The sequence below is a fragment of the Tursiops truncatus genome, chromosome 5, assembly GCF_011762595.2.
Source record: "Tursiops truncatus isolate mTurTru1 chromosome 5, mTurTru1.mat.Y, whole genome shotgun sequence".
Classification (NCBI taxonomy): Eukaryota; Metazoa; Chordata; class Mammalia; order Artiodactyla; family Delphinidae; genus Tursiops; species Tursiops truncatus.
Genome location: NC_047038.1, coordinates 133,486,271 through 133,512,212, shown reverse-complemented (window position 1 = coordinate 133,512,212; position 25,942 = coordinate 133,486,271). Strand labels below are relative to the sequence as shown.

The window sequence follows — 25,942 nt, the reverse complement described above, 5'->3', positions numbered from 1 at the left end:
TTTATTAATCCAATTCTTTTTAATCTACATTTGGTAGCCGCATTTCCAACACCTATATGGCTCATCCTAATTACTGTGGGTCTTACTAATTTTCTTCTTGTCTGAATTTTTGTAGCATTTATATTTGGTGCCACATAATTTGGCCTTTAATCAGGTACTATCATCCCTGCCTAAAATGTTAGCCTTTGCTATTCCTGTATTTCTACATTTTATAGACATACTGGGGAAGGTACAATATTTCCTCAGTAAATACAAGTTTAAATGTCACTTATCACAGAAAAAAAAAGGAGAGAGGATCAAAAAGTGTATATTTTTCAAACATGTTGTTAAACACTATTCTGTGTCATCCAGAATCATTGAGAAACCGAATTCTAGAACATCTTCAAAATATAGTCTGTGGATAGCTGCCTGTTGGCATATCATTCCTTACCAAGCTGAGAATAGTACAGAAATGGAAAATAACCATTTAGAATCTTTTCTAACAATTTGCCATTGACATAATATCCATAAGCATGATCAGCGGACCCATCTCCTTTAATAGGGTTTAGACAAGCTTGGGTGTGTCAGGCGTGCCTGGAGGGTTCTTTTCCACAAATGTTTTAAGAAGCTCTGATTTTGAGCCTTCTTTTCTTTTCTAGCTCTCTCTTTCTCTTTTAAATAGCTTTAAAATACATATATATCCAAAACTGTTGCAATCTGAGTCTACTGAGATAAATAGAAAAGTGAATGAAACACTTGACAAAATAGTGTTCACTTTAATAAATGCAATGTTCAGTTTATCATGAATCAAAGAAATGAAACAAGGGTTCTTTGTACTGAACTGGAATGTTTAGATTACGATTTCCAGGATTTTTTTTATAATCATGAAGAAATATATATATATATATATATATATAAGGTTGAGCTATTTGTGAATACACTAGATATAATGCATTCTTTTAATCTTGCTTTGCAATATAAAAAAACCCTAGATCTTACAATAGCATGTTAAACAATTTAATATCCATGGTTATCTCCCTTATTGGACCATTTTTTTTTAAAGGCAATGAGGTTAAATTACTTTCGTCAATTTTTAGTCGAGATCACTGCTTATAACCCAAGTGATACAACTGCTTATTTCTACAGTTAGATATATTCAATTTATCTAATTCTAGTTCCCATTTCATTTATGAAAATGTCATAAACAATCTAGTTCGTATTAGTCAAAGCATAGGTAGTCATGGCATTTAGGGGCTGATTTGCCTTAATTTGGCCTATATAAGAAAACTGTCAGATAGTATGATTTTTGATTCTAGGATATCAATGGTACAAAGACCACAGTAAAGAAATTTTCTTCCTTTCTTTTAACATAAGGAGAATGCATTTATGTCCTCCAGTGTTATAACAAAAATGGAGCAGATAACACTATACAATCATATACTGAGGACTGATTTCTCTTTAGCCGCAAATTATTAGAAAGATTAAAAACACAGGCTTTGAGGTCAACCAGAATTAGATGTAATCCAGTTTTACACTCATATTAGCCATGTAAATACTCCTTTTAAGCTTTGTTTATGTCACTGGTACAATATCACCAATCACATAGGATTATTATGTTTGTTAAATGAAATCATGTTTGAAAAGGTCAAACGATCAATAAATGTTACCTGTTATTTTCCTATAGAAAATTCACTATGGGATATATTTCACGAAAACTATAATAGTCTACACATTTTTCATCAAATATTTTTTTTTCAATTTCCCAAAATGTTTTAGAGGGAAGTTCACTGTGTATATTTAAGAATTTCAAAGAGTTACTTTAAATACAGAATGATGGTTGCATATGTGGTCAGGAGAACTTATTTTTCCCTTTATCACTTGGCAGTTCTATGATATTGAGCTAATTATTTGTCTTTTCTCATTTCCTTACCTAGAAATTCAGAGGATTAAATTAGAACTTGTCCATGGTTTCAATAAAAGAAAAAAACAAAAACAGGAAGCAAAGCTATCTGAATTACTTCTACTCTGCTTAAACAGAAACTATATTACCAGCTTATAGAATTATTATATTAAGTCCACCCATGTTGCTGCAAATGGCATAATTTCATTCTTTTTTATGACTAATATTCCATCATAAAAAAATATATAAATATACCACATCTTCTTTATCCATTCATCTGTTGATGGGCAATTGGGCTGCTTCCATATCTTAACTATTGTAAATAATGCTACAATGAGCATAGAGGTTCATGTATCTCTTCAAATTAGTGTTTTCATGTTCTTTGGATAAATATCCAGAAGTGGAATTGCTGGATCATACGGTAGTTCCATTTTTAATTTTTTGAGGAGCTTCTATACCGATTTCCACAGTGGCTGCAGCAATTTACATTCCCACCCACAGTGTAGGAAGGTTCCCTTTTCTCCATATTCCCACCAGCATTTGTTATTTGTAGACATTTTAATGATGGCCATCTTGACAGGTGTGAGGTGAATAACCAATTTAAAAGTAAATAAATTTGCAGAGTGTTAAATTTCAAATGTCTGCAAAACATGAGAGAAGAACTCTAGATCTTTCGTCAGTGAAGGACTGAATGATTTGTGTGTCGATTCTCCTGGTTCTTGTAAATGAGCCAGAATCCTGGCTGAGAGTTGGTCCAGGTGTCAGTGGGCACTGAGAATCCAGGGGCAGGGACTTAATGACTTTTGGAAAAGGCATAAACTTGAATAATGGTGAGACAAGTTAAATATCAAGACCATAGGTTTCACATTAGGTCCAAGAACAAGTAAATAGAGTCTGGCAAAATGTCCTTTGAATTGAAAGCTAACATTAAGCACTAAAGAAATTAGACAAATATGGGGAATATCAGGAAACGTAAATTATATGGACCCGCAAGGTTCAGGAAGGATCAACTCAATTAAATGGCAATTTAGATAGTTGGAATTAAAGAATTAGTTGTGTTTAATTTCATTTCCCAACGTGTTGAAGATTTGATTTGTACAGGAGCAATGGTGCTCCTTCCTAACTTTATTTAACAAAGCACAATTGGTAAGTTGGTTAGATAGGGTGAAAATTTATTATTAAAAAATTCTTTCTTACCAGATAACACATGAAGTTAAATGACCACACAAGAAGAAAAAAAAAAAAAAAGAATGTACTTTAGTATGTAAACCTCTCCTTAAAATGTTGAAAAGCTCATCAAAATTATGACATCACTATGAAAACTGATGGATATCATGGAAAGATAGAGGTTACTTCTTTCAAATATGTTCTGTACTCTAGTTTCCTTAAGTAACAATAGAGAATATTTGCTTAAACGGTCCTTTCCAGCTACTGATTAATAGTCAAAATTAAGAGGACTACTTTAAGAAGACTGTTTGGATTAATTTACCTTGACACTTCTTCAATTGGAGCATCAAGGTAAACTAGTCCAAATAGATTCATTTAAAATGAGTCATGTACCACAATATTCATTGCAGCTCTGTTTACAATAGCCAGGACATGGACACAACCTAAGTGTCCATCAACAGATGAACGGATAAAGAAGATGTGGCACATATATACAATGGAATATTATTCAGACATAAAAAGAAATGAAATTGAGTAATCTGTAGTGAGGTGGATGGACCTAGAGTCTGTCATACAGAGTGAAGTAAGTCAGAAAGAGAAAAACAAATACTGTATGCTAACACATATATATGGAATCTAAAAAAGAAAATGGTCATGAAGAACCTATGGGCAGGATAGGAATAAAGACGCAGACGTAGAGAATGGACTTGAGGACATGGAGAAGGGGAAGGGGAAGCTGGGACGAAGTGAGAGAGGGGCATGGACTTATATACACTACCAAATGTACAATAGATAGCTAGTGGGAAGCAGCCACATAGCACAGGGAGATCAGCTTGGTGTTTTGTGGCCACTTAGAGGGGTGGGAGGGAGACGCAAGAGGGAGGAGATATGGGGATATATGTATATGTAGAGCTGATTCACTGTGTTATAAAGCAGAAACTAACACACCATTGTAAAGCAATTCTACTCCAATAGAGATGTTAAAAAAATAATAATAAAATAAAGTGAATACTGCAAAAATAATAAATAAATAAATAAAATGTATTTTAAAAGCAAGCAATTTTGTTTTGATAGATTTCACTTCTCTATGTTCTGATCATATTACCAAAGAAAATACAGATTTTGAAATAAATAATACCTATGAGATAGATTATCAGGCAGGCAAAGAAATTACTTCTACAAGATAGGATTGAAGTAAAAACTTGAAGTTTAGTTTGGGGGAACCATAAGCCACATTAACAAACTGTCATTAAACCTTTAAAGGACTTTCATGTAGATTCTATTCCTTGATTCTTTGAAATTCTTATATTAAAATAAAGTAAATGATTTCTTATTGGTATATATCTGTAGGACACAAAGGAAACAAAGATAAACTTTTGAGGAAAAGGGTCAAACAATCTGAATGACATGGAATATCAGAAACTTTAAGTTCCCCTTTCTTTCTTTAAATGCATGAGTTTTGATAATGCACATTTTACAGATTTCTCTTTTTGGGGACATTAGTTGAGGACCAAGAGAGGTTTTATTAATTGCCTTTCTCAGAATACATTATGTAATCTCTTGCTCTGAATGGCTTATTCTGTCTTGTAACTGTTTTAAAAATGTTGACGTACAAGCATGAGTTGAGGGAATTTTATGATTGTTGCATTCTCTATATTTGTTCAATAGAGTGTAACATCACTTAGGAATTGAACTTTTTTCTATGCAACATAATCTCACAATGCAGATGGCAGTGTCATTTTGATGGAGTTCTGCATCTCCCCATATTGTCCGGCAGAGGGCGCCTTATGTGGAAGGCAGGCTTAGTTGTTTTTTTAAGATTATTATGGACTGAAAAACATTCTGAAATGTGGTAGATTTATCTTCAAAAATTATAAGGCTCCAGAGAGGATAATTATACGCATGTGTACTTTTAAACTGTATTGTAATTCACACATTAATTTGTTCCACATAGGAACGCCGACACTGAGAATCATTACACTTTTTCAGGTCAACATTCTTTAAACATTATTTTAGCTTGCTTTACGACATTAACTAGTTAATTATTATTATTGAAAATGACCTTATATTCTCTTTCTTAAAGGTATGAAGTGAGCGGATTCTGGCCAAATAATTTATACACATAGGTATTTTGCTGTGTTTGTATCAATTAATATAAAAACCATAAAATACACCCATTTTGAAATCATATCTTGTAAACCTTTAGAAATAAATGTTACATAAAAATAATTTACTCCTGTGCCTATCTTCTTTATAGGTAAGAAGACAGACCAAATTTACATTTTCTTTGTCCTTTTTCTTTAAAACTGTATCTTTATTTATTATATTGCCTGCAGAATTACATTTTCTCTTGTCTCTCTTCACTGACAAATCTGATAGGGGTTCTGCCACACTATCCAGCTCAGAAATATTCTTGAGTAATAAAGTGAAGACAATATTGAATAAGAATTCACCAAAACTGCCTCTGTGACTTAGTTCAATGTAAATCCTTTATGTATGCAGATTATATAATCTGATATGCTGTTTTTCGTTTGCATCTTTCAGCTTTCTAAATAATTTCAAAAGTAAACTATCAGACATAAGATGGTATTTTGAAAAATTATATTCACAAATAACTATGCTGAAAGTTATATATTAAAGAGTGACTTTTTAAATGAAAATGATACTAGTATGTGGATTTTTAAATATGAGAAAAAAAGGAGTTTTAATGGGCAAAAATTAGCAGCTTAAATAGTAATGGGATGAACAATAATTTTGAGGTTTAAGTTTTGTTTTCCTTGGGATTTTTATTATATAGTTGTATTTTAAATATAGATTTAAGAAATTTCAAAAACATATGACATCATCATATGATAAAGTATATGGAGAAATGCAAAACTGTCATTGTAAACGTTTAGCAATATTTTCAAAAAAAATTTAGTGATTCAAACATTTAATAAAGTAAAATAAAGCCATTAATTTACTGTATTGTTTTCCTTCCTGCACAGCCTCTCACATTATTCAAACTGAGATTAATGACCTATCTAAATACGAAAAAGATATTAAAGAAATGACAAGCCTTCAGTATGAAATTACAATTTTGACAACTATTGTTGAAATATAAAATGTAAGCAATGAGAAATCAAGCAAGAGATCAGTTAAATAGAAATTTTAAGAAAGAAAAGGAAAAGAAAAATAAGGACTAAGGTTTAAATAAATCATTAAAATCATCAATCTAATCCTCAATATGATAATTACAATTAATCTTGTTACAGTAACTTTTCAACATATTTAGAGAGAAGAAAATTTGGAAATTATCATCCTTCAGAGAGGAACATCACTAGAAAATACCTAATATTGATAATTCAAGAAATACCATTCCTGAGCATATTACTTAAAGTGATTAAATGTAATTGGTTGCATGAAGTCAGACTGGGGATAGTAAGGTACAGAGTAAGAAACTACTACTTCTGTATTATTTTATTTTTACCATATGCCAATCTATTACCTTGAATAAGTCAACAGGTACTTTTTTTGTGAATAAAACTCAATCTTAGACCAGAAACTGTAGTTTAAGAGCCACAGAAACTAGATTTATGTGATTTTTGTAAGTCGCAAGTAAAATGGTGTTATGTTTAAAGATATTTGTATGAATAATTTTTATGTTAAACTCTTCAATTTTACCTTTAAGAAGTTTCTATTGAAATTCCAAATTACTATAAGTACATTTCTTTCTCAAGTACAGAAAATGCGCTCCTAGGTGTGTGTAGTGAATCCTTATATTTCACATAAAAAATGTGATGGCAAGAGACAGTTTGAGACACATACATAATTCTGGTCACATTTACCAAATAACTTGGCTGGCTCTTATTAATAATCTCTTAAAAACCTAATATGCTTTCTTAGATAAGATTACTTGATCCAATTAATATGCTATACAACTCCATTAAGATGCTGTTGCATGATTTACACGCTCCCCGCGGCTCTCCCCCTAACGTCAGCCTTGCCTACTTCAAGCGTAACAGAAGCGCAATGTGAGAATTTCAGAAGAGTGTGATTTTTAATGAAAGATTACAAGGCCCCTTTAAATCCAGGGCTTCAAAGACCAATTTCATAAATTTATTTCTTTTAAAATCAACAGCATAATCTTCTAAGGAATAGTTAGAGGTAGTTTGCATTACTCTCTTTAGGCAGCTCTTTGCAGGATATCATTGTAAGTGCAAAGGAAGCTCTTTGCAGGATATCATTGTAATGAAAGCTTAAATTTTTATCATTCTAGAACTCTTTGTAAGTTAAGCCATGTTTGAATAGAGACCCACTGAGAAAAGAATAAGTGGGGAAAATTTCGATTACCTTTCTGAAATATACAGTGGTACTGAATTCAAAAGGTTGCTTGATGGCTTCATGGAGACATGAATTGCCTGCATCATATAAAGCGGCTGGTGTTTTAACAATTATTTTTCTGGACAGAGTTTGGAGAAGTAGTAACTGGATTAGACACAGAAGGAGATGCTGAAAAGGGGGTTTGGAAGTATTACCAAGGAAATGGATAAATGCCCTGAGAAGAGGGGAACGCCAGCAGAGAAAGAAGTGTGGACACAGCAGAGAGAGCTGTTTCCCCATTTCTAATCTCAGTTTCAATTTCTTGATACCTGAGTATTCTGCACACTATGGACACAACCTGTTCCTATGTAAAACCTCCATTCTAATAGAGTACCAATCATATTCATTTATAAAGTCTAGGTAATTTTCTTATGTGGAAATTCCAAGCCTAGAAAATAGACATTTTAGAGGTGATTCACATCAGACTTTCTGCAGAAACTATGATCCTCTGGAGTTAGTATCATTTAAGTTGCATTAAAGCCAGTAACAGAATCTTTGCATCCTAAAATATAAGACCCGTGCATGTGGGACTTCCCTGGTGCTCCCGTGGTTAAGACTCTGTGCTCTCACTGCCACGGGCCCAAGCTTGATCCCTGGCTGGGGCACTAAAATCCCACAAGCCACGCAACATTGCCCCCCAACCAAAATACACACACACACCCCTATATACTTAAGACCCACACATGATAAGATTTGTGTGATTTTTCTTTCAAGCTCTTCTAGTCCCCACGAAAGAATAAATAATACGATGGTATGTATGGAGAACAGCAGCTGGATCTTAATAAGCGAACAGAGAAGGAAGTGAAGTAAAAAAGCATTAAAGATTAAGAGTTGTGGATAAGGTTGACAAAATACTTGAAAACCAGAAGAGTGAAACAGTTGGTAATCTTGCAAAAGCCTAATAATTGAAACATTTTTCCAAACCCACTTCAGTTTGAGTTCTGAAGTTATAAGTCTGGGATAGAATCCTATTTGCTTGAAGTACACACTTACTGTAGTTGACAAGATGAAATCATGTATACAACTAGGATAAATATAGCAAGAATCCTGTCTAGTTAGGCTGCATCACAAAAAAAAAAAGAAAAAAGATAGATGAGAGTATAAATAAAAGCATGTTCTATGAATCTTCAACCAACTCACTACCAAAAGCTGAAACCTGATGTAATCTGACATTGCACCAAAATTGAATTTTTATTTAGAGCAAGCAAACAGCAACTTCTGAGAGATTTGATCAAAGATTCTGTATTCTAAATATTTCAGTTTTTATCTAAACTTTACTAGCCAATGGGTTGTATTGGGAATTGCAATTCTCTTAATATCAACAGTGACTTTGAAACATATTATTTTTATGTTTAATCCTTTTATGTGGGGAAAAAATGATTCGAAAAGACTCTTTTCCACTACTCACAATCAAGTGATTTATGTTCTAAAATCCAGAAGAACTAGCTTTCTTTTTTCTATAATAGAACTCCAAACTATCTTAGACTGGGCATTTGAACAGTATATTTTGACCGTGTGATCTTGAATTAATAGAGGTTATGTTTACCCTGAGGTTATGTTTACCCTGAAACAATTCAGTGATCAATTATTCTATGAAACATTTTTCACAAGAAGAATACTGTTTTGTGGGAATTGTAAAGTAAGGAGAGGTGAGGAGGGAATTAGATGTATACATCTTTAAACTCAGGCAATGCATAAAAGAATGACTAGCCTAAGGCTCTAAGCAATGGAGTTTTCCTTAAATTCATTTCACAAATGTTACTCGACTACCTGCCATGTGTAAGTACACTGGGAATAAAAATGCTAATCAAAGTCTTGACTAATAGAGGTATAGTAAGATGTGGTGGGTTGTTTCCTATGTCAGCTTGGCTATGACTAGGCTATGTTGCTCAGTTGTTGGTCAAGAACTAGTCTGATAGAGAATGGATAAACAAGAAGGTCCTACTGTAAAGCACAGGGAACTATATTCAGAGTCCTGTGATAAACTATAATGGAAAAGAATATGAAAAAGAATATATATATATGTATAACTGAATCACTTTGCTGTACATCAGAAATTAATACAACACTGTAAATCAACTATACTTGAATAAAATAATAAAAAAAAGAACTAGTCTGGATGTCATTGTGAAAGTATTGTGGAGGTGATTAACATTTAAAATTAGTTGGCTTTATAGAGACACAGATGTAGAGAACAAACGTATGGATACTTAGCGGGGAAGGGGGGTAGTGGGATGAACTGGGAAATTATGACTGATATAGATACACTATTATGTATAAAATAGATAACCAATGAGAACCTACTGTATAGCACAGGGAACTCTACTTAATGCACTGTGGTGATCTAAATGGTAAGGAAATCTCAAAAAGAGAAGATATATGTATACGTACAACTGATTCACTTTGCTGTACAGCAGAAACTAACACAGCATTGTAAAGCAACTATACGTCAATAAAAATTAATTAAAAAGTAAATTAAATTGGTTAGCTTTAAGTAAGACAGACCACCCCCCGTAATGTGAGTGGGACTCATGCAATCAGTTGCAGGCCTTCAGATTTAAGAGTGAGGTTTCCCACGGAAGAAGGAATCCCACCTTAAGGCTTCCACACAGAAATCTGTTTGAGTTTCCAGTCTGCCTATATATGTCAGACTCAAGACCCCAGTGCTGACTTGTATCAGCACTCTGCTGGCCTCATCTGTGGATTTTGGATTCCAGACTGAACACCAACTCGTATCTGAATTTCCTACTGCCTGGCCTGCCCTACAGATTTCACACACGTGCGTGCCACTCCACCCACCAGCTCCGGAGCCAATTCCTTAAAATAAGGAGATGGAGGCAGACAGTGATGGAGAGATATAGACCCAGATCCAGGTCTGGACAAGGATATAGATACTAATCCTATTGGTTCTGTTTCTCTGGAGAAAAATGTTCTCTTGACATAATACTCAACAATTTTCTCATGAAATTATTTTATAATTAGAAATGAAATCTAGTAGAATGTGGCACCAAATAGCTTACACATTCTGAAATGCACATCTTCTTGTGTTTAAACAGAAATAAAATAGCTTCATATAAGAAACACATTTAATTCAACATTTATTCTCAAAGCATACTGCTGTCAATTTTTCTTTTTCTACTGCTGTATACTTGTGTATCAGGAAAGTGTCTGGGTATACATATTCCAATTATTTAAGTTTATCTCACATTAAGGAATAACAAAATAACAAAGCAATAAAAACTTTTACGAAATAAAAGTTTACCTACTCTAGCCTTTATTTCATATATATGGGCTATAATAACTGCATGAGAAATATGTCTCTCTTTTTTGGTATAAACAAATGCCTGTATTCTGCATTTTACAATATAATCAGGATGTAGTTTTAGCCAATTATCCATTCTCTATATTATTCTTAGTGCTTTAACAAATATATTGGTCAGCTAAAATGTATCTGTATTTTAATTTCAACATCCAACCAGTAGAAATGTCATAAATTTAAACACACATAATTTGATAGTTTCTCTCGTCTTAAAAATACAAATCTAACTTTTCTTATACTTTTTGCTTAGTTTTCCATTAGCATATAGAAAGTCTTGTAAATTTTTGTTTTATATAAGAATGTTAACTTTCTATCCTTATATTTCTTTCTATTTTGCAGTATGAATTTCTGGCATAATCCCATGTGTAAGATGGCTGTAAGATTTCCACGGGCAGTGATTTGAAAAATCTGATGCAGTCAATTAGTTCTTAATAACTAATAATCCCTGCCTTGTCATTGCTGTGGATAAGGGTTCTCAGGTTGAAGGAAATGAGTTAAGGCTGTCATCACCGATGTTTGGTTTCTATCTCCTCTTCAATTTTAATTTTTTATAGAAAAGTATACATAATTTATATATGTATGTATATAATTTCTCACTATATATATATATGCATGTGTATATATGTGTGTATGTGTATATATATATATACATATATATATAGAGGGGGGGGAGAGAGAGAGAGAGAGAGAGAGAGAGATCGATCTACTTGTTTTAGGAGGCAGTCTAAGTAATCAAAGGTTTTAAAAAGAGACATTCAGGTAAGTAAACTTCACATCCCTATATTCCAGACATGTCACAAAACTATCACATCAATTTTTCCTTGCTTTTTCAGCTTTAGATTCCAAATAGCTAGCTACAACACTGCCAATCCCGTAGGAATCAGAAACACTCTTTTGTTAAATGATTTTGCTTTGATTTAAATAACTATTTTGATGCCACATTTGCAATATCTGTGTGTTAGCCCAAATTTCTCATCCATAATGTTTTTATAAAAATATACACATGCCATAAAATTGAATGACTTGCTTTATCAGAAGCAAATATTTATATTTTTATATGTGTTTCTTTACATACACACACACCTTATTCAAAATGGATTTAGTCAGTATTGATATCTGATTATAAAACAAAACAAAACTGCACGTACAATTTAAAGTGTTTTCACACTTGTTAAACTTATAGTTTAACAAAAATGGTAATGATTCTATTCAGTAATTTAGCCTTTAAGTGAAATATTTTTAAATTAAAAAGTTTCTTTTGTTTTAAACACTCATAAACATATTGAGTTAAATCATTTCCTTTATTTAAAATAGGAGGTCATTAGACTGCTTTGTCCTACAGAGTGTCTGAGAGATGCTGGCCTATCTTATCTCATTCTCATGTTTTTCCTTCTTCTCATTCTAGGACATGGCTTTAATTTGTAAATTGTTGTCTCCATAAGTCAGTATGTGGCAACACTGGCTACTGGTAGGCTCAAAATAGGAGTTGAAAGTAAAGGATCTAAACCAGGGCATTAATATCTATTTTGCTCATATCTTGTCGCCATGCCAACCTTAAAATGAGTATCAAGACAGGGTTGCATTCTGAGGTCTACCAATATCTTACCTTATTTTGGGTGTCTGGTGCATGCCTGTACTTGTGTGGGAACACAAAGGTAACGTGGGTATCTTTAGTATTACATATTTTGGTGTACACATATTTATGTGGAGATATACATAGCCATAGCAATATAAAATTAATTATTATTTCTTATTATCCTGCACAGAAGTACAGTCCCTAGTATGTATAGGCAATATGCATTTTGTCATATATTCTTCTATTTTCTGAAAGCTGACCAAAATTTTACAGAAAATAAATATTTCTGTTAAAGGTAAGTACATGTAATTACATAAAGGTACATGAAAAAAATAAGATGAAGAATAAATGGGCATCAACATTTATAAAGCATCTAATATACCTCAGCTTCCCATCAGATTATTTATAGGCTATTTTCTTTCATTACGTTAAAGTAACCATTGCCTGCCAAAATGGGAGACATTCTAAATTAAGGAACAGGTGAAGTTTTTATACTGTGTTCAGTTTTGATATTTCACCTCTAGTGCCTTTATTTTAATTACAAACAGGTCATTATGAATACACAATATATTATCTTCCTCTTTAAGTATAAAACCTGCATAGAGTAACAGACAATATCATAGTTTTAACACTGTCCTACCCACATCTCATACATGTGTAGATTTCATTGTATTTCCAAAATACAATTCTACTTAACAAAATTACTATATAAAACTGTAAAGGAATTTTTAAAATACTTGCCTGAAATCCAAGGAGCTTTTCACTAGGCTTAATGTGCCTCTGAAATTCACATTCTATGGGTTGTATCACTTTGATTCCATCTTCATAAAACACATAGAACATGTTCCCAATTCCCAGACCTTAGGAGTAAAAACACATTCAAAAGTTCAAAATAAAATTACCAGAAACATTTACAACCAAAACTCAGTGCCCCTCACATTGCTGGTGAGAGATCAGTTTGTGAAGTCCTATAATGCTACTAAAGCAGACCGTGTGAGACCTTTACCATACGCCCAAGCAGCTCTGCAATATTATGCACACAGTCTACTTCATCTCTCTGATCTGCAAGTCAGTGATTTCTTTAACATAATTCAACAAATGTTTCACATATTTAAAAATAATTATAAATGGAGATAAACTCTTTGATACATAGATTATGTCTGCTACCATCCCTACTTAATTTAGGTGCTGATTAAGACATAAAAGTGCTTTTTGAAGAATCATATTTATCCTATTTCTATTAGAGTTCCCTAAGGGAAATAAAATGGCATTCTTTGCAGGAATTTAGCTTATACAGAGACTTTTAGAAACAAAAAGACCAAGTTCCCCAGATTTTGGAGAATATGTATTTTCCTAAAATAATTTTTGTAAATATAATCCTACTGGAGGTCTTACATATCAGTTTTCATATTGACAAAGTTTGGGGTCTATTTCTCCAGTTTAAAATTTGAATTAATTTAAGGTCTTGCAAAAATCTCATTTAAATCATACTTTTAATTACTTTTCACAGGGCCGGTTTGGGTGTGTGACATCTCAGAAATTCATCTCCCTTATATTATACACCCACACCTCATGGGTACGGGGTGCTACAGATTAGACATCTGGAATGCCGTGGAGTTAACGGTGGTCTGCACCTGGGGACTTGTCACGTATGATTGCACACCTGTTCTCTTTGTTTCCTCTGCTTCTGCTTTGTCCCAACATGTCCAGACTAAGAGCATGTAGTTCTCCCTTTCCTGATCCTCAACTGAGGACCTCATCCAGGTGTACTGCTTTGCACAATCATATTTATTCAGTATAACTATACCGCACATAATTCAGTGAGAACCAATAAACAATTATACTGAAATCTTGATAGTTTGAAGAGCAAATCATTGTTCTTTAAAATGCTTAACTTTTAAAAACATCTACTTTTAATTTTTACTTCACTTGAGGACACCTGCAAGGCCCATGAAGTCAAGCCTGAGGATTACAATAAAAGTTTACTGATTTGTAAAAAAAAAAAATTTGTTTATTCAACTTAAGCCACATTTATTTTTGTTAAATATGTTCCTAGTTAATTTTAAAAGTCACCATCTATTCTTATGATTCAGAGGAAAATGCATTCGATCATAATTATCACTTTATTGGTGTTTATACAGAGTGAAATTATTTCTAATAATGCATATATATTTTAAATGATCCAGATTATTTTGACACATCTTATTATTGGTTTTTTGTTTTTTCCCCCTTGGACTTATTATTGTCTTATAAATATTTTACAGTCCTCATATTTTAATACATGCAATCTTTATCAGTTAATTGTGCATTTTAATTCCAGAGTGCACAATGTTACAATGAGATATTCCAGAACAGTAGCAGAAGTAGCAAGAACTAAATTCAAGTTATGTCTTCATAAAATAAAATTTAAGAGTTGTCAGCTACAATTTATAATTATAGCTTTGAATACAGAGGGATCAATTCCATACCAAAAGGATAAAACTTACAAAAACTGCTTAGGCAAAACATTGATTTGTATTAGCAAGCTTCTGTGTAAACACTGTCAGAAGGTTGATGTGTGCTATGTATCAGTGACTAGCAAATTAACAATACTGGTAGTTGAAACTTGGATCTGATTTCCAGTTGTGTCAGTTACATACAAAGCTCATAACATTTTTTAATGAACATCACTATATTCTCCTTCAGGTACTGCACAATTCTGCTCCACAGTCAGGAGTCTGAATGTGTCTGAACTTGACAACTACTCTAAGTCCAGACAGTTTGCAAAGTTGCTTGAAGTATTCCCTGCCCTTATTCCTATGGATATTTTTATTGTGTTACTTTACTATATTCTGTGCACAGTACAGTCAGTGGGATTCCACAGATGAAAGTTCTTGAGCTGTATCTTCCTCTAAAACTCGCTTAATCCATCCAAATCACTTCCAAAACTGAAAGTGCATTTTCTTGCTTTTTAAAGTATGAGTTACATACACATCAGCATTTTTACAGAGTACAAGCTACTTTCCCAGTTACAAGTTATTGAAAAATACAGATAAAGTTATGCAAGGTTTAGTTTGCTTTTGCATTTTATTGTTTTTGGTGGGAATATAACTCCCTAGTGTTTATGAAATAGCAATGCCAACAATGTATCATATATAAATATATGTTAAAATAATAAGATAAACTGAACACCTATGTATCAATCACTCCGCTATGAAATAAAACTTTATCTTCAGAGCCATCTGTGTATTCCTCTCTTCCCTACCTACACGAGGGATATTTTGCATTTATTTTCTTGTTAGACATATTTTGTTCATCAATTACTACTTAGGTTTTAGCAGAATTTATAATCTGAATATATGATGCAGATATATATCCTTTTAAATTTGCTGCTATAATATTATAATTTATTAATAATATACTATAATATATTAATAATATACTAGGCACAGAATGATATGAATTACCTGATGCTTGAGATGTGGTAATTGAAAACACATGCTGATTTTCACTTTGGGGCATTTGTTAGCTTAATCTGTATAGGAAGCAATAACATATCTGTGTATGTTCATTATAACTATTAAGTTTCCATGCCCTAACCTTTTTTTATTTTGGTGTGGGAGAATATAACAAAGAGAGAGGAATTTAATTTTCTGAATTCAGACAGCTCAGAGGTAAATCACGACTATAGAAGTCACTGTTGTATCATGGGAAAGTTATTTCCCATGTAATATCTGTGCTGTACTTTCTCCTTCTCAAATTGGGAGAAATAATTAGATTTATGCAGCTGTTGTAAGAAGTAACTGAGATGGACAAAGGAAAACATGTAGCAGAGTGACCTGAACTCTTACTATGAGTTCAAGAAATGGTAACTGTCCCTCTTTTTTATGACTGACAGTGGGAAAAAAATGGTGAAATGGCATCTAACCAAAATGTGATTACTGTCCTCCTGTTTTCCTCAAAGCTACTCTGTGAGATATACTACTAGTACATTTCAGTTTTCTATGAGATTGAATTCTACGAATGCGTGAGCCTGCTAAAAGAGCAACCTGATTTTCTAGTAGAGCCGTTCTCAAAGTTGATCCTTTCAGAGGGTCTGCAAAGTCAAAACTATGTTCATAATAATGCTAAGATGTCATTTGCATTTTTCTCTCTCATTCTCACAAATTAGATGCTTCCAAATGTGGAGTGTAGTTCTCAACAGGCTACTTGACATATGATGTTATGAGTGATATCACAACAGTTCAATGCAGGAGCAAATATAGGAATCCAGCATCTTTTATTCAGTCAGGTATTTTAAAAATTTGCAAAATGTACAACAGTGAGTCTCCTCATTTAATATAACTTTACAAATAATGTGGTATTTATGCCTACATGTAATGGGTTATTTAAAACAAATAAATACATATTTTAATTTTCTGTTTTAATTTCTTATATGGTAAATACAAGTGGATAGAAATAACCCACATAAAAAAAGCTCTTGGAGTTGTCAATAATTTTGAGTCCCCAAAAGTCTGACAACCATGTAGGTCTCAATTACCATTCTCTCCTCACTGATGCTTTCTATTGCAGTTTATTACAAAAGCTCCTGACTTCAGTAAAAGCTTTACCACTCTAGTCACGGTCAAGATTAGGACTATGTGCTGTTTTGTCTTTTTTCATCCCCTGTGAAAACAGACTCAGGTACTTTGTCTTTTCCAGGTCGACTGTTAATCTAACACAGTATAGTAGCACAAAAAAGTGACCCATAATTTGTTTTTTCTTTGTGAGCCCTTCTTCTCCTTTGTTTTTCTTTCTATACAGAGAGAACATGGCAAGAATTACTTGCAGTCTCATGAGGGAGAAGTATTTCCCAGAGGGTTTTTCAACCAATACTGCACCTTTAAATACATGAGGTGGACTGAGAAAAAAATGTATGTAATTCACATTCCTGTCTCAATCCTTTGAGGATTTCTACTCAAGAACAACAGTGTATCATGATAATATAGTTACATTATGTATTATAAATTACATATATATTCCATCGTTTATATCAAGAATAACATTTGGTTAATGTGTGATTATTGGATGAATATTTAAGTCAATAACAAAAATATTTTGTCTGATGTCTGCCTTCCTCTAACTTAAACCGCCATTACTTTAGCATTTAAATTATGATCAATGGCAAATTATAATCCTACAAAGCACTGATTTGGTAACCAATCTAAGATAATTCAATGTTTGGTGTTAAAGACCTTTATTAGTTGATATTATATCATTCTTTTCCCTTTCAAGTGATCCTAAACTTACTCATATTTTTAATATAGAAGAAATTTTTTTTTTTTTAGCTAAAGAAAAATATAGGCAAAAACAGATGGTCTATATTGCATCTCTCACCTTGAATAACTCAGCAGGGAGGGATTTTTGTTTCATGAATGTTCCCATTTTTGTACCTCTGTCTTCGGAGTTAAAATCCTTTTCACACACATAACAATACCAAACCATCACACCTCCATGAGATTTCTATGTTATGTTCAACTAAAATTAGACGGACTTCCTCTGTCATTCCTCTAGCAGATATTCTGGGAGTGATTGTGTTAAGCACTTTATTAGCCACTATTAATCCAGGAAAGTGGGTACTGTATGAACATTATATATTGGTCAGCGTGATATTATCTAAAACCAGTCCTTTTAAGTCAGAATTCAATTTCCTGAACTTCCAAAGATATGTTGAAAAACTTGAATGCAAATTTACGTGATTCATTTCACATTTAATGATTAACATAGCAAAGGTTATAACATAATAGAGTATTTGTTTGCTATGTAGTTTATATTAGGTGAAATCATATGTATAATTATATATGTACACATGTATATGTGTGTATACATATATGCATACGTGTGTGTATACACATATATCTGAAAATGGTTCTCTCTTGTCAGATTCATTTTTGACTTGAAAACAGGCTTATGAGATAATTTGAAGCGCTAAAATGTTGACATTTGTTTTCATCAGAGAAGGTAGGGAACTTGCAAATGAAAATATTGACAGCTTTCATCACTTGGGCGATGGCATCGCAGCCAGCCATTAGAAGGCGTGGTCTCTGCCTCACCCAATTATATGACTCACTAAGTCTCATGAATTTAGAAGCCTTACCCTCTGAAAACTCTTTTTCATTTTAACTATTTCACCAATATTATTGTGAGACAGTAATCTGGTCCTGAGAACCTCAGCAATTTTTTTTCTCTAAAAATAATTATACAGGAGGCTCAAGTAGCTCATTAAGCAGGCATGCATGCTCCTATATCTCCAATGCTCCCCTGCAGCATGTAATGGTCTGGACAACAAAACGTGAAAAATCTCAGGCTAAAGGAGTTAAGAGCTGACCTGCTTCCGATTATTCCTTTTCCCCCACTTTGGTGATATTATAGTTCACAAAGCTAATCAGATGATGTAACATGTAAACTTTTTTGCAAGATTTCACTGTAATGTCTACTTGTACCTGGTGTTGGTTGGTGTTAATTAGCCCAACTAATATAGAAATTTATTTGAACCATTTCTATACCATATTTATGTGTGAATAGATTCATAAATATTTATAAAGAATAGAAGAGACAATTTTTATAAATATGGAAATATCAATATACATATTTTTGCTTTCAAATCATTAGATGTCACATCAAGCCAGTAGCTTCAGTTAAATATTGATTCTATAGCTATTCATCAAAATAATTTCATGTTATAATAAATTTAGAAAATTCTGTGTCATGTAATGAATCACCCGACATCTCTCCTGAAAGTAGTATATTTAGAAGTTCAGCTTAATCCTGCAGTGAATAAAATGTTTTAAGTTCCTTTAATTCATTAGACCTTATAACATATACCCAAACTGTTGTCTACTAAATAAATACTAGGAAATACTTTATTAGATTATATTTGATAACAACATCATAAAAAATATTGTAGAAGAGACCCAATCCTACTGAATCTTTTAATGTGTATTTTGAAATCATATAGGTAGTAAAATTAGTTGACAATAAGAATGATTTAGCCTTTAATTTACTAGATTGAAAACATCTTTAGAGTAGATACTAGTTCTTATCTTTATATTTCCAGTGCTTTCAAAGTGTTCTACATACAGTAGGCTCTTTAAAATATTTGTCAGTAAATGAGTGAGATACTTCTCTTTGAAAACATTGTATTTTTACACTCCTGCTAACTTGAATCACGGCTAGAAAAGAACTGAAAGGTGAACTCAGAAACAGAGGACCCTATTTCATGCTTAAATATCCATGTGATTAATAAGATAATATACATGAAATTCAGTAAAGCTGATTTAGCTCACAAAGTCCTGGATAAGCCAGATTCTGATGTATACATTTAAAAATAATTTTTCAGTTAAACAAAATTTTATAGACCTTACACTTGCATGTAAGTCATATGACATTATGAGAGGTATTATCATTTTAAACTCTCTTTCCATTACTATTCATCTAAAAATGCTTGAAGTTCTTAAATGGGTTCTCCTTGAGATAAATTTCTCTTGGCCTTGGTAAGAACACAAGCATACAAATAGAAAGCACTGCTAGAGTGGAAATAAAAATGGACCACAGAAAAATGTTGTTCGTATTAGTTATTATCCTATCTTTTAAAAACAGAGGTAGAAAATGGCTTTGGAAACTTTATTATTTTAATTATTTTTTATGAAATAATTGTACACACAGTTGGGGTTCAGTGATTCCTCAAGCTGGTCTATTATCTCTGGCCACCAATATTATTACATGCAATCGTTTCTAATTGTAATGCCTTGCCGATAACTGTGGCATTATAAAAAGTAATTTACAGATTCCTATGAATCTAAGTATATTATTATCTCAAATGTATTATCTTAAATATTTTTATTTCAAAAAACAAAATGCTCTGATGATAACTCTACATGAAATAAAATATTTAAAAGCTTTCCCCCAAAACATTTCTTGTATAAGTTTTAAAATTACCTGCAAAATGTACTAAATAGCTATGATTTCTCAAGCACATATTCTGTGTCAAACAAAGTCATGAAGAGTAAGCACATCACTGATTGATGGAGAATAATTATTGAGAACATACATCTTCAAAGACTAACAGAAGAAAAATTTAAATAAATAAAAATGATTTCATATAATGAATCTCAGTGTGATTTTAATTAATCTGCAGGTCTCCTATACTTTTAAGGGTAGTCTGAAGAATATTATATTATTATTACATATCAATGAGTATTATAAACTAATAATGTTAATGACTGTTATCAAGGTCAAATTATAAGGAAGAGTTGTTTCACATATTTTAAGGAGATATACATATCACAGATTTGCAAGGTGAGTCCCAAACTGTATTTCAAGCATTGTTTTAGAAAAGTCTGGCTCAGAGAGGTAAAATGACTCATTCAAATTTTCCCAGCAATTAGCCAGCAAAGCTAGATCTGTGGTACCCAGAGAAATATTTGTTTAATCTCAAGAAGGAAGAGAGTATAAAGAAATGTCTAACCCATATGTTAATCATGTCATATCTGTTTCAGTAATGATCGCATTTGTACGTTCAAATGTGAAATATCCGAAAGGAATAAAATGAGAAGGTACAGTTACACTAGAACCTCTTAAGTAAACTGGAGTTTAAAGGAGCCTTTACAAAAGATTTGAGGAGCAAGAAATACCAAGGACAAAAAAGAAAAAATAAAGTGTTATGCTCATCTTTTACTAATTTTAATGGATCTAAATATTCTAAGATACTTGGACAGTATCTAGCACATTATAAGGGCTCAATAAATGTGTTCTGGTTACTGATATTGTTATTATTCTGCTTCAATAATTTTAGGAAGCTATAACTGGGGAAGAGAAAGTTTTTCTAGGATGGATCCTGAAGGCAGTTATTTTGGCCATTGCGTACCAGGAGTGTAATGACTTATCGATAATTTTCTCCTAAGAATTTAACTACAGCAAACACATTCCTCTTGGTCTTTGTGACTAATTAAGAAAAACAAAGACAATAATAAATGACTGTGGATGGCATTTATTGAGTGCAGACTATATTTAAGGAGTTGATAAAACAACCCTATTGAGAATTAACAACTACCCTTATTTTTGAGATGAGGAATTTGTGACATAGAAAAGCCCTAGGTTACATAATGGTGCAGACTGGATTTGAATCCATGTCCTTCAAGTTTATAAACTATTTTCTAAAATAATTTATTATAGTCCCTTCATAAGGCAATAGTTTTTATAATTCTTCTTTTTCTAATCTAAATCACGGTTTATTACATAAATTATGTTTAAGCTTGCTTTCATTTATTTGACTAATTTTAATTTTATACTCTTAAAAGCATTTCCATATATTGTAATATAACTTCCTGATTATATACCAAAACTAAATCAAGCTGATGAGGAGTTATAACTATGTTTAATGGTAGCAGTGTACAGAAGAATACTGATTTATGATCAAATAAAAATACTGAGTCAAAATAAAAATGAATAAGGCAATTACTAGAACTGATAGTCAATACATCTAAAAGTTAAGCAAAATAATCACAATAATATAAAAAATAATGGAATTTACTACCTTCTTCTCTCCATAATATGTTAGCTACTGCAGCATGTTTAAAAGAAAAAGGAGAAAAAGAAAAATGAGTAAAGAGTGATTCAATTACATAGTAATATAAATAACTATTAAAGAGGTCACAATCTCTAAGGCAGAACATGCACATAAAAATAGTGAGGATGAACTCAACAATCTATATTAATAAAACAGTAAAATGCTGGGAGTATAATAATGTTCTATTCATGTCTTGAAATAGCCAATTCTTCTTCGGAATAAAGATTTTTGTTGATAGACAAAAAAAATTTTATGTATCACTGAAAATAATGGTATATTTAAGTTAATTTTAATAAAATATATCTTTAGAACACACATTAGTAAAGACTATTTATTTGACAGCTTAGTTAAAAGTTACTAATTGAAACAGTTATAATTTTAGAATTCTCATTAATTATAAGTAATGCTTCAACATAATATGTAATATTCCTGAGCAAGATGAGTTCTTGTAAATACAGGATTTTGAACGCAGAAATAGCCTATTTTTAAGTAGTATATGCTTTCACTTTTTAAGCCAGCATAATAAAATATATCTAAATATATCTTGTTTATTTCAATGCACAATAATGCTTCATATTAAATTATTCCTGGACAACAGGTTATTAAATACTGTATAGGGACTAAATCAACATAGAGTTAAAATATTAAGACAGAAATAAAGAAAAATACCAATTAAAAATATTCTCAACAAAATGCCTGATTCCTTTACTAATCCAAATTTATCTAATTCTATATAATTTCTCTTTTTTTGAAGTATAGTTGATTTACAATTCTATTAGCTTCAGGTGTACTTATATACTTTCAAAGCAGAATAATACTGGCAAAAAGAAAATGTAACTAAAGGAACAGCTCATCCACATCTAATTAATTCCTGCATATGTTAACCATATTAAACATAATCACTTTTTAAAAACTAAACCCTGATCGTCAGTGTAGCAGAGCCAACACTGGAATCTAGCACTCCTAGCTGGAGGGTGGAGGTCCAAGTCATGCCGTTTTCAGCACCTACCATAGTATAAAAAATCCTTTTTTGTAGAGTAAGCATTTTTTTGAGATTCTTGGCATTTTTAATTCTTTAGCAATACTTATTCAAATGTGCATTCATGGTACTTGCATCCCTTGAGCACATTTTGTGCTGCTGCTCTTGTTGCCTATGGTGTGCTTGCAATGAATATGTAAAAGGACAGATCCTAGTCACAAGGAGAGAACATGGACCTGAGAAAGGAGAGAACCATGCTAAAAATGATTATAAGCATATGTAATAAGTGCAATTAGAGAAACAAATATCAGGTTCGGTGGCAAGCGACAGGACGGGATAGTCACCTTCAAGGGGCAGAAGCTGGGCAGTGGAGGGACCACTTCATTGGGCTGCTGATGCGCAAGCAAGATGATGCCACCCAAGCTTACGAGGGGATGCCGGGCGCAGGAGGCATGAGATGTTCAAGGTATATCAATGGGACACGTTACAACGTGTTCAGTGAAATTTAAGTAATTGGCTATATTTGGAGGGCAAAACTGATAGAAGATACAGCTGGAGAATTTGACCCTGACAAGGTCAAGAAAGTCTTTTATATTACATGGTACACAGGAGATTAAATTTTCTTCTATAGGCTCATGAAAGATGGAGCCATGATTAGACTAATTTTATTTTTCCGGCTTATAAACAAAGGTAAGTAGACCTATGTTTACTCATATCTCCACCGATGGAATATGGTGTGCCAATTGTGTGCCAGGCATTGTATTCAGCGCTACCATACACAGAATAAAACAGACCCAGGCTCTGTGCTAATCGAGTTTATACACTAGTTGAGGGGGAAAAAAAAAAAAAACTGGATTCAAATCATGTAATTTCAAAATTACAAATTTAATATGTTATGAAAGAAAGGAACACAGTAATGTGAATGCTTTTAATGAGTGGATTAGGCATGATCAGTGAAACTGGGGGAAACGTCCTTAATGGTGATGGTGAAGGTGAAGTCTGAAACATGAAGAAGAGGAACCCAGGCAGGGTTGTAGGAATCGGGCTCCCAGACATAGGAAAAGCATGTACAAACCCTAGCGGGTATGTCAAAGCACTGCTATTTTATTATTATTCTTATTATTTCGTCCTGCCACTTGTGGGATCTTAGTTCCCTGACCAGGGATTGAACCCGGCCCCTCAGCATTGAGAGCACAGAGTCCTAACCACCGGGCCGCCAGGGAATTTGCAAACACTGCTATTTTAAAGGACTAATGACAGATATTTTTAAGAGATGCAATCATTTATGAGAAAGTACCAAAAATACATGGTTTGTAATATTAATACCAGATAAAGTAAAATTCAAAGCACTATATAATGAATTTAAAATTATATAAACTAAAAACATAGTATTAAAATATGAAGCAAAATTATTAGGACTAGATACAAAATTTATAAACCAACCATCATATTCTGCTTCTTTCACTCATCACCTTCGGTATTTGAAAAATGAAGGGAAAACCCACAAAGTTCAATAATACAGTTATGATGACTAAATTAGTGTTTTCATAATGAATGTTCTGTAACAAAAACAGGAAGTGTTTTCAAGTTTTCTTGAAAGATAATCAAGAGTAGTCACAAAGTAACTGGAAAATAGAAAGTCTTTCTGTATTCTGTAAGTATATTCCAATAATCATAAATTGTTAAGACATTTTCTGACAATAAAGCAAATATGAAAATGTATTACAAGTATTTAAACCCACTAAATCCTTCAACAAATTAAATATTTAAAAAATAAAATAATAATTCATATAAAACAACAAAAATGCAAAAATAAAATTCAATATGTGGACCCAAAGACTTTTGGCCAAAAGATAATGCATAGGCTTAATTAATTCATCGCTGAACAAAATATATGAGGGAGAGAGAGAGAGAGAGAGAGAGAGAGAGAGAGAGGAAAAAAGTAGAAAGAGGAGGAGATGGGGAGTCAGGAAAGAGGGAAGAAAGAAGAAATGTTTGTAGCTATGATAATTTTAAATCAATGTAGAATCTTTTGGTAATAAATTTGATAATCTATATCATAAAAATTCCAAGGAACTATAAATATCCAAACTGAATGTAAAGAAGAAATTTGAATAAAAATAACCATGGTGCTAATTAAACCACTTTCAAAAACAGTTTCCTCCCAAGATGCTCTTAGAGTCTAAGGCTTATATAAAAAGTATTTACTTTCAAGAATTATACAATTCCAGTTGTATTCAGTGTTGTTAGAATATAGATCAAGATGGAAACGTTCCCATTCAGTTTGTAAAGTCAGCAAAAGGGATGCCAATAAGTGATAATAATAGCAAAGCAAAGAGAATTACAGGATACTTTCACTAATGACAAAAATGACAAATAAAATGCAAGTGAAATTCACCAGGATATTAAAAGTTTGATCATAGACAGGAATCCTCTTGGAATGAAAAAAGGATTTGGTAGAAATTTAGTTAAGAAATCAATTCATCTGATATAATATATTAGAATATCAAATGAGAATGACAAATATAATTTAAATTTAAAAACATAATCTGATGAAATGTATCACATATTACTAAGTGTAATATACTCTTAGTAACCTGGCAAACTAAGAGTAGAGGCATATTTTATATTAATATAAATGTGTTTGTTAAATGTTAAAAATTAACTAGAAATTTATTTTGACAAACCACTTTATTAAGCCCAGAAACAAATATAAATTATATAAGCACTGTAAACTTGTAAATAAAATAATCAAAATTTGAAGCTAAAATGAGTCACAAAGGTTAAATTAAAATGACACATAAAAATCACAAGAGAATTCAGTTAGGCGACAAGACATAAGATAAATACCCCAAATTCTATATTCTTATGTAAGAATTAGAAGATACAATAGAAGATTTCATTTACAATAGCCTCAAAGTATATCAATGATTTACTAAAATATAAAAAATACAGGAAATCAAGTGTAACATTCACTAAAAATATACTAGATGGGACACTATATTATCCCTAGATCAAGAGAATAAATCTTATAAAGATAAAATTTATTCTGAAAATACTTAATTTAAAAATGT

General features: G+C 32.1%; 1 protein-coding gene across 3 annotated transcripts in view; it reads right to left on the bottom strand.

Moving 5' to 3' along the window:
* Positions 1 to 25,942, bottom strand: part of FSTL5 (follistatin like 5) — a 615,591-nt gene that overhangs the window by 73,604 nt on the left and 516,045 nt on the right. For 2 of the 3 annotated variants that reach the window (XM_019926751.3, XM_019926752.3), the window contains exons 10-11: positions 21,857 to 21,883; positions 13,045 to 13,163 (exon numbers count right to left, since the gene is read on the bottom strand). In XM_019926751.3, coding sequence (XP_019782310.2) covers positions 13,045 to 13,163; positions 21,857 to 21,883 — 146 coding nt within the window. The remainder of the gene's footprint in view (positions 1 to 13,044; positions 13,164 to 21,856; positions 21,884 to 25,942) is intronic. The other variant, XM_019926753.3, reaches the window with a different exon arrangement.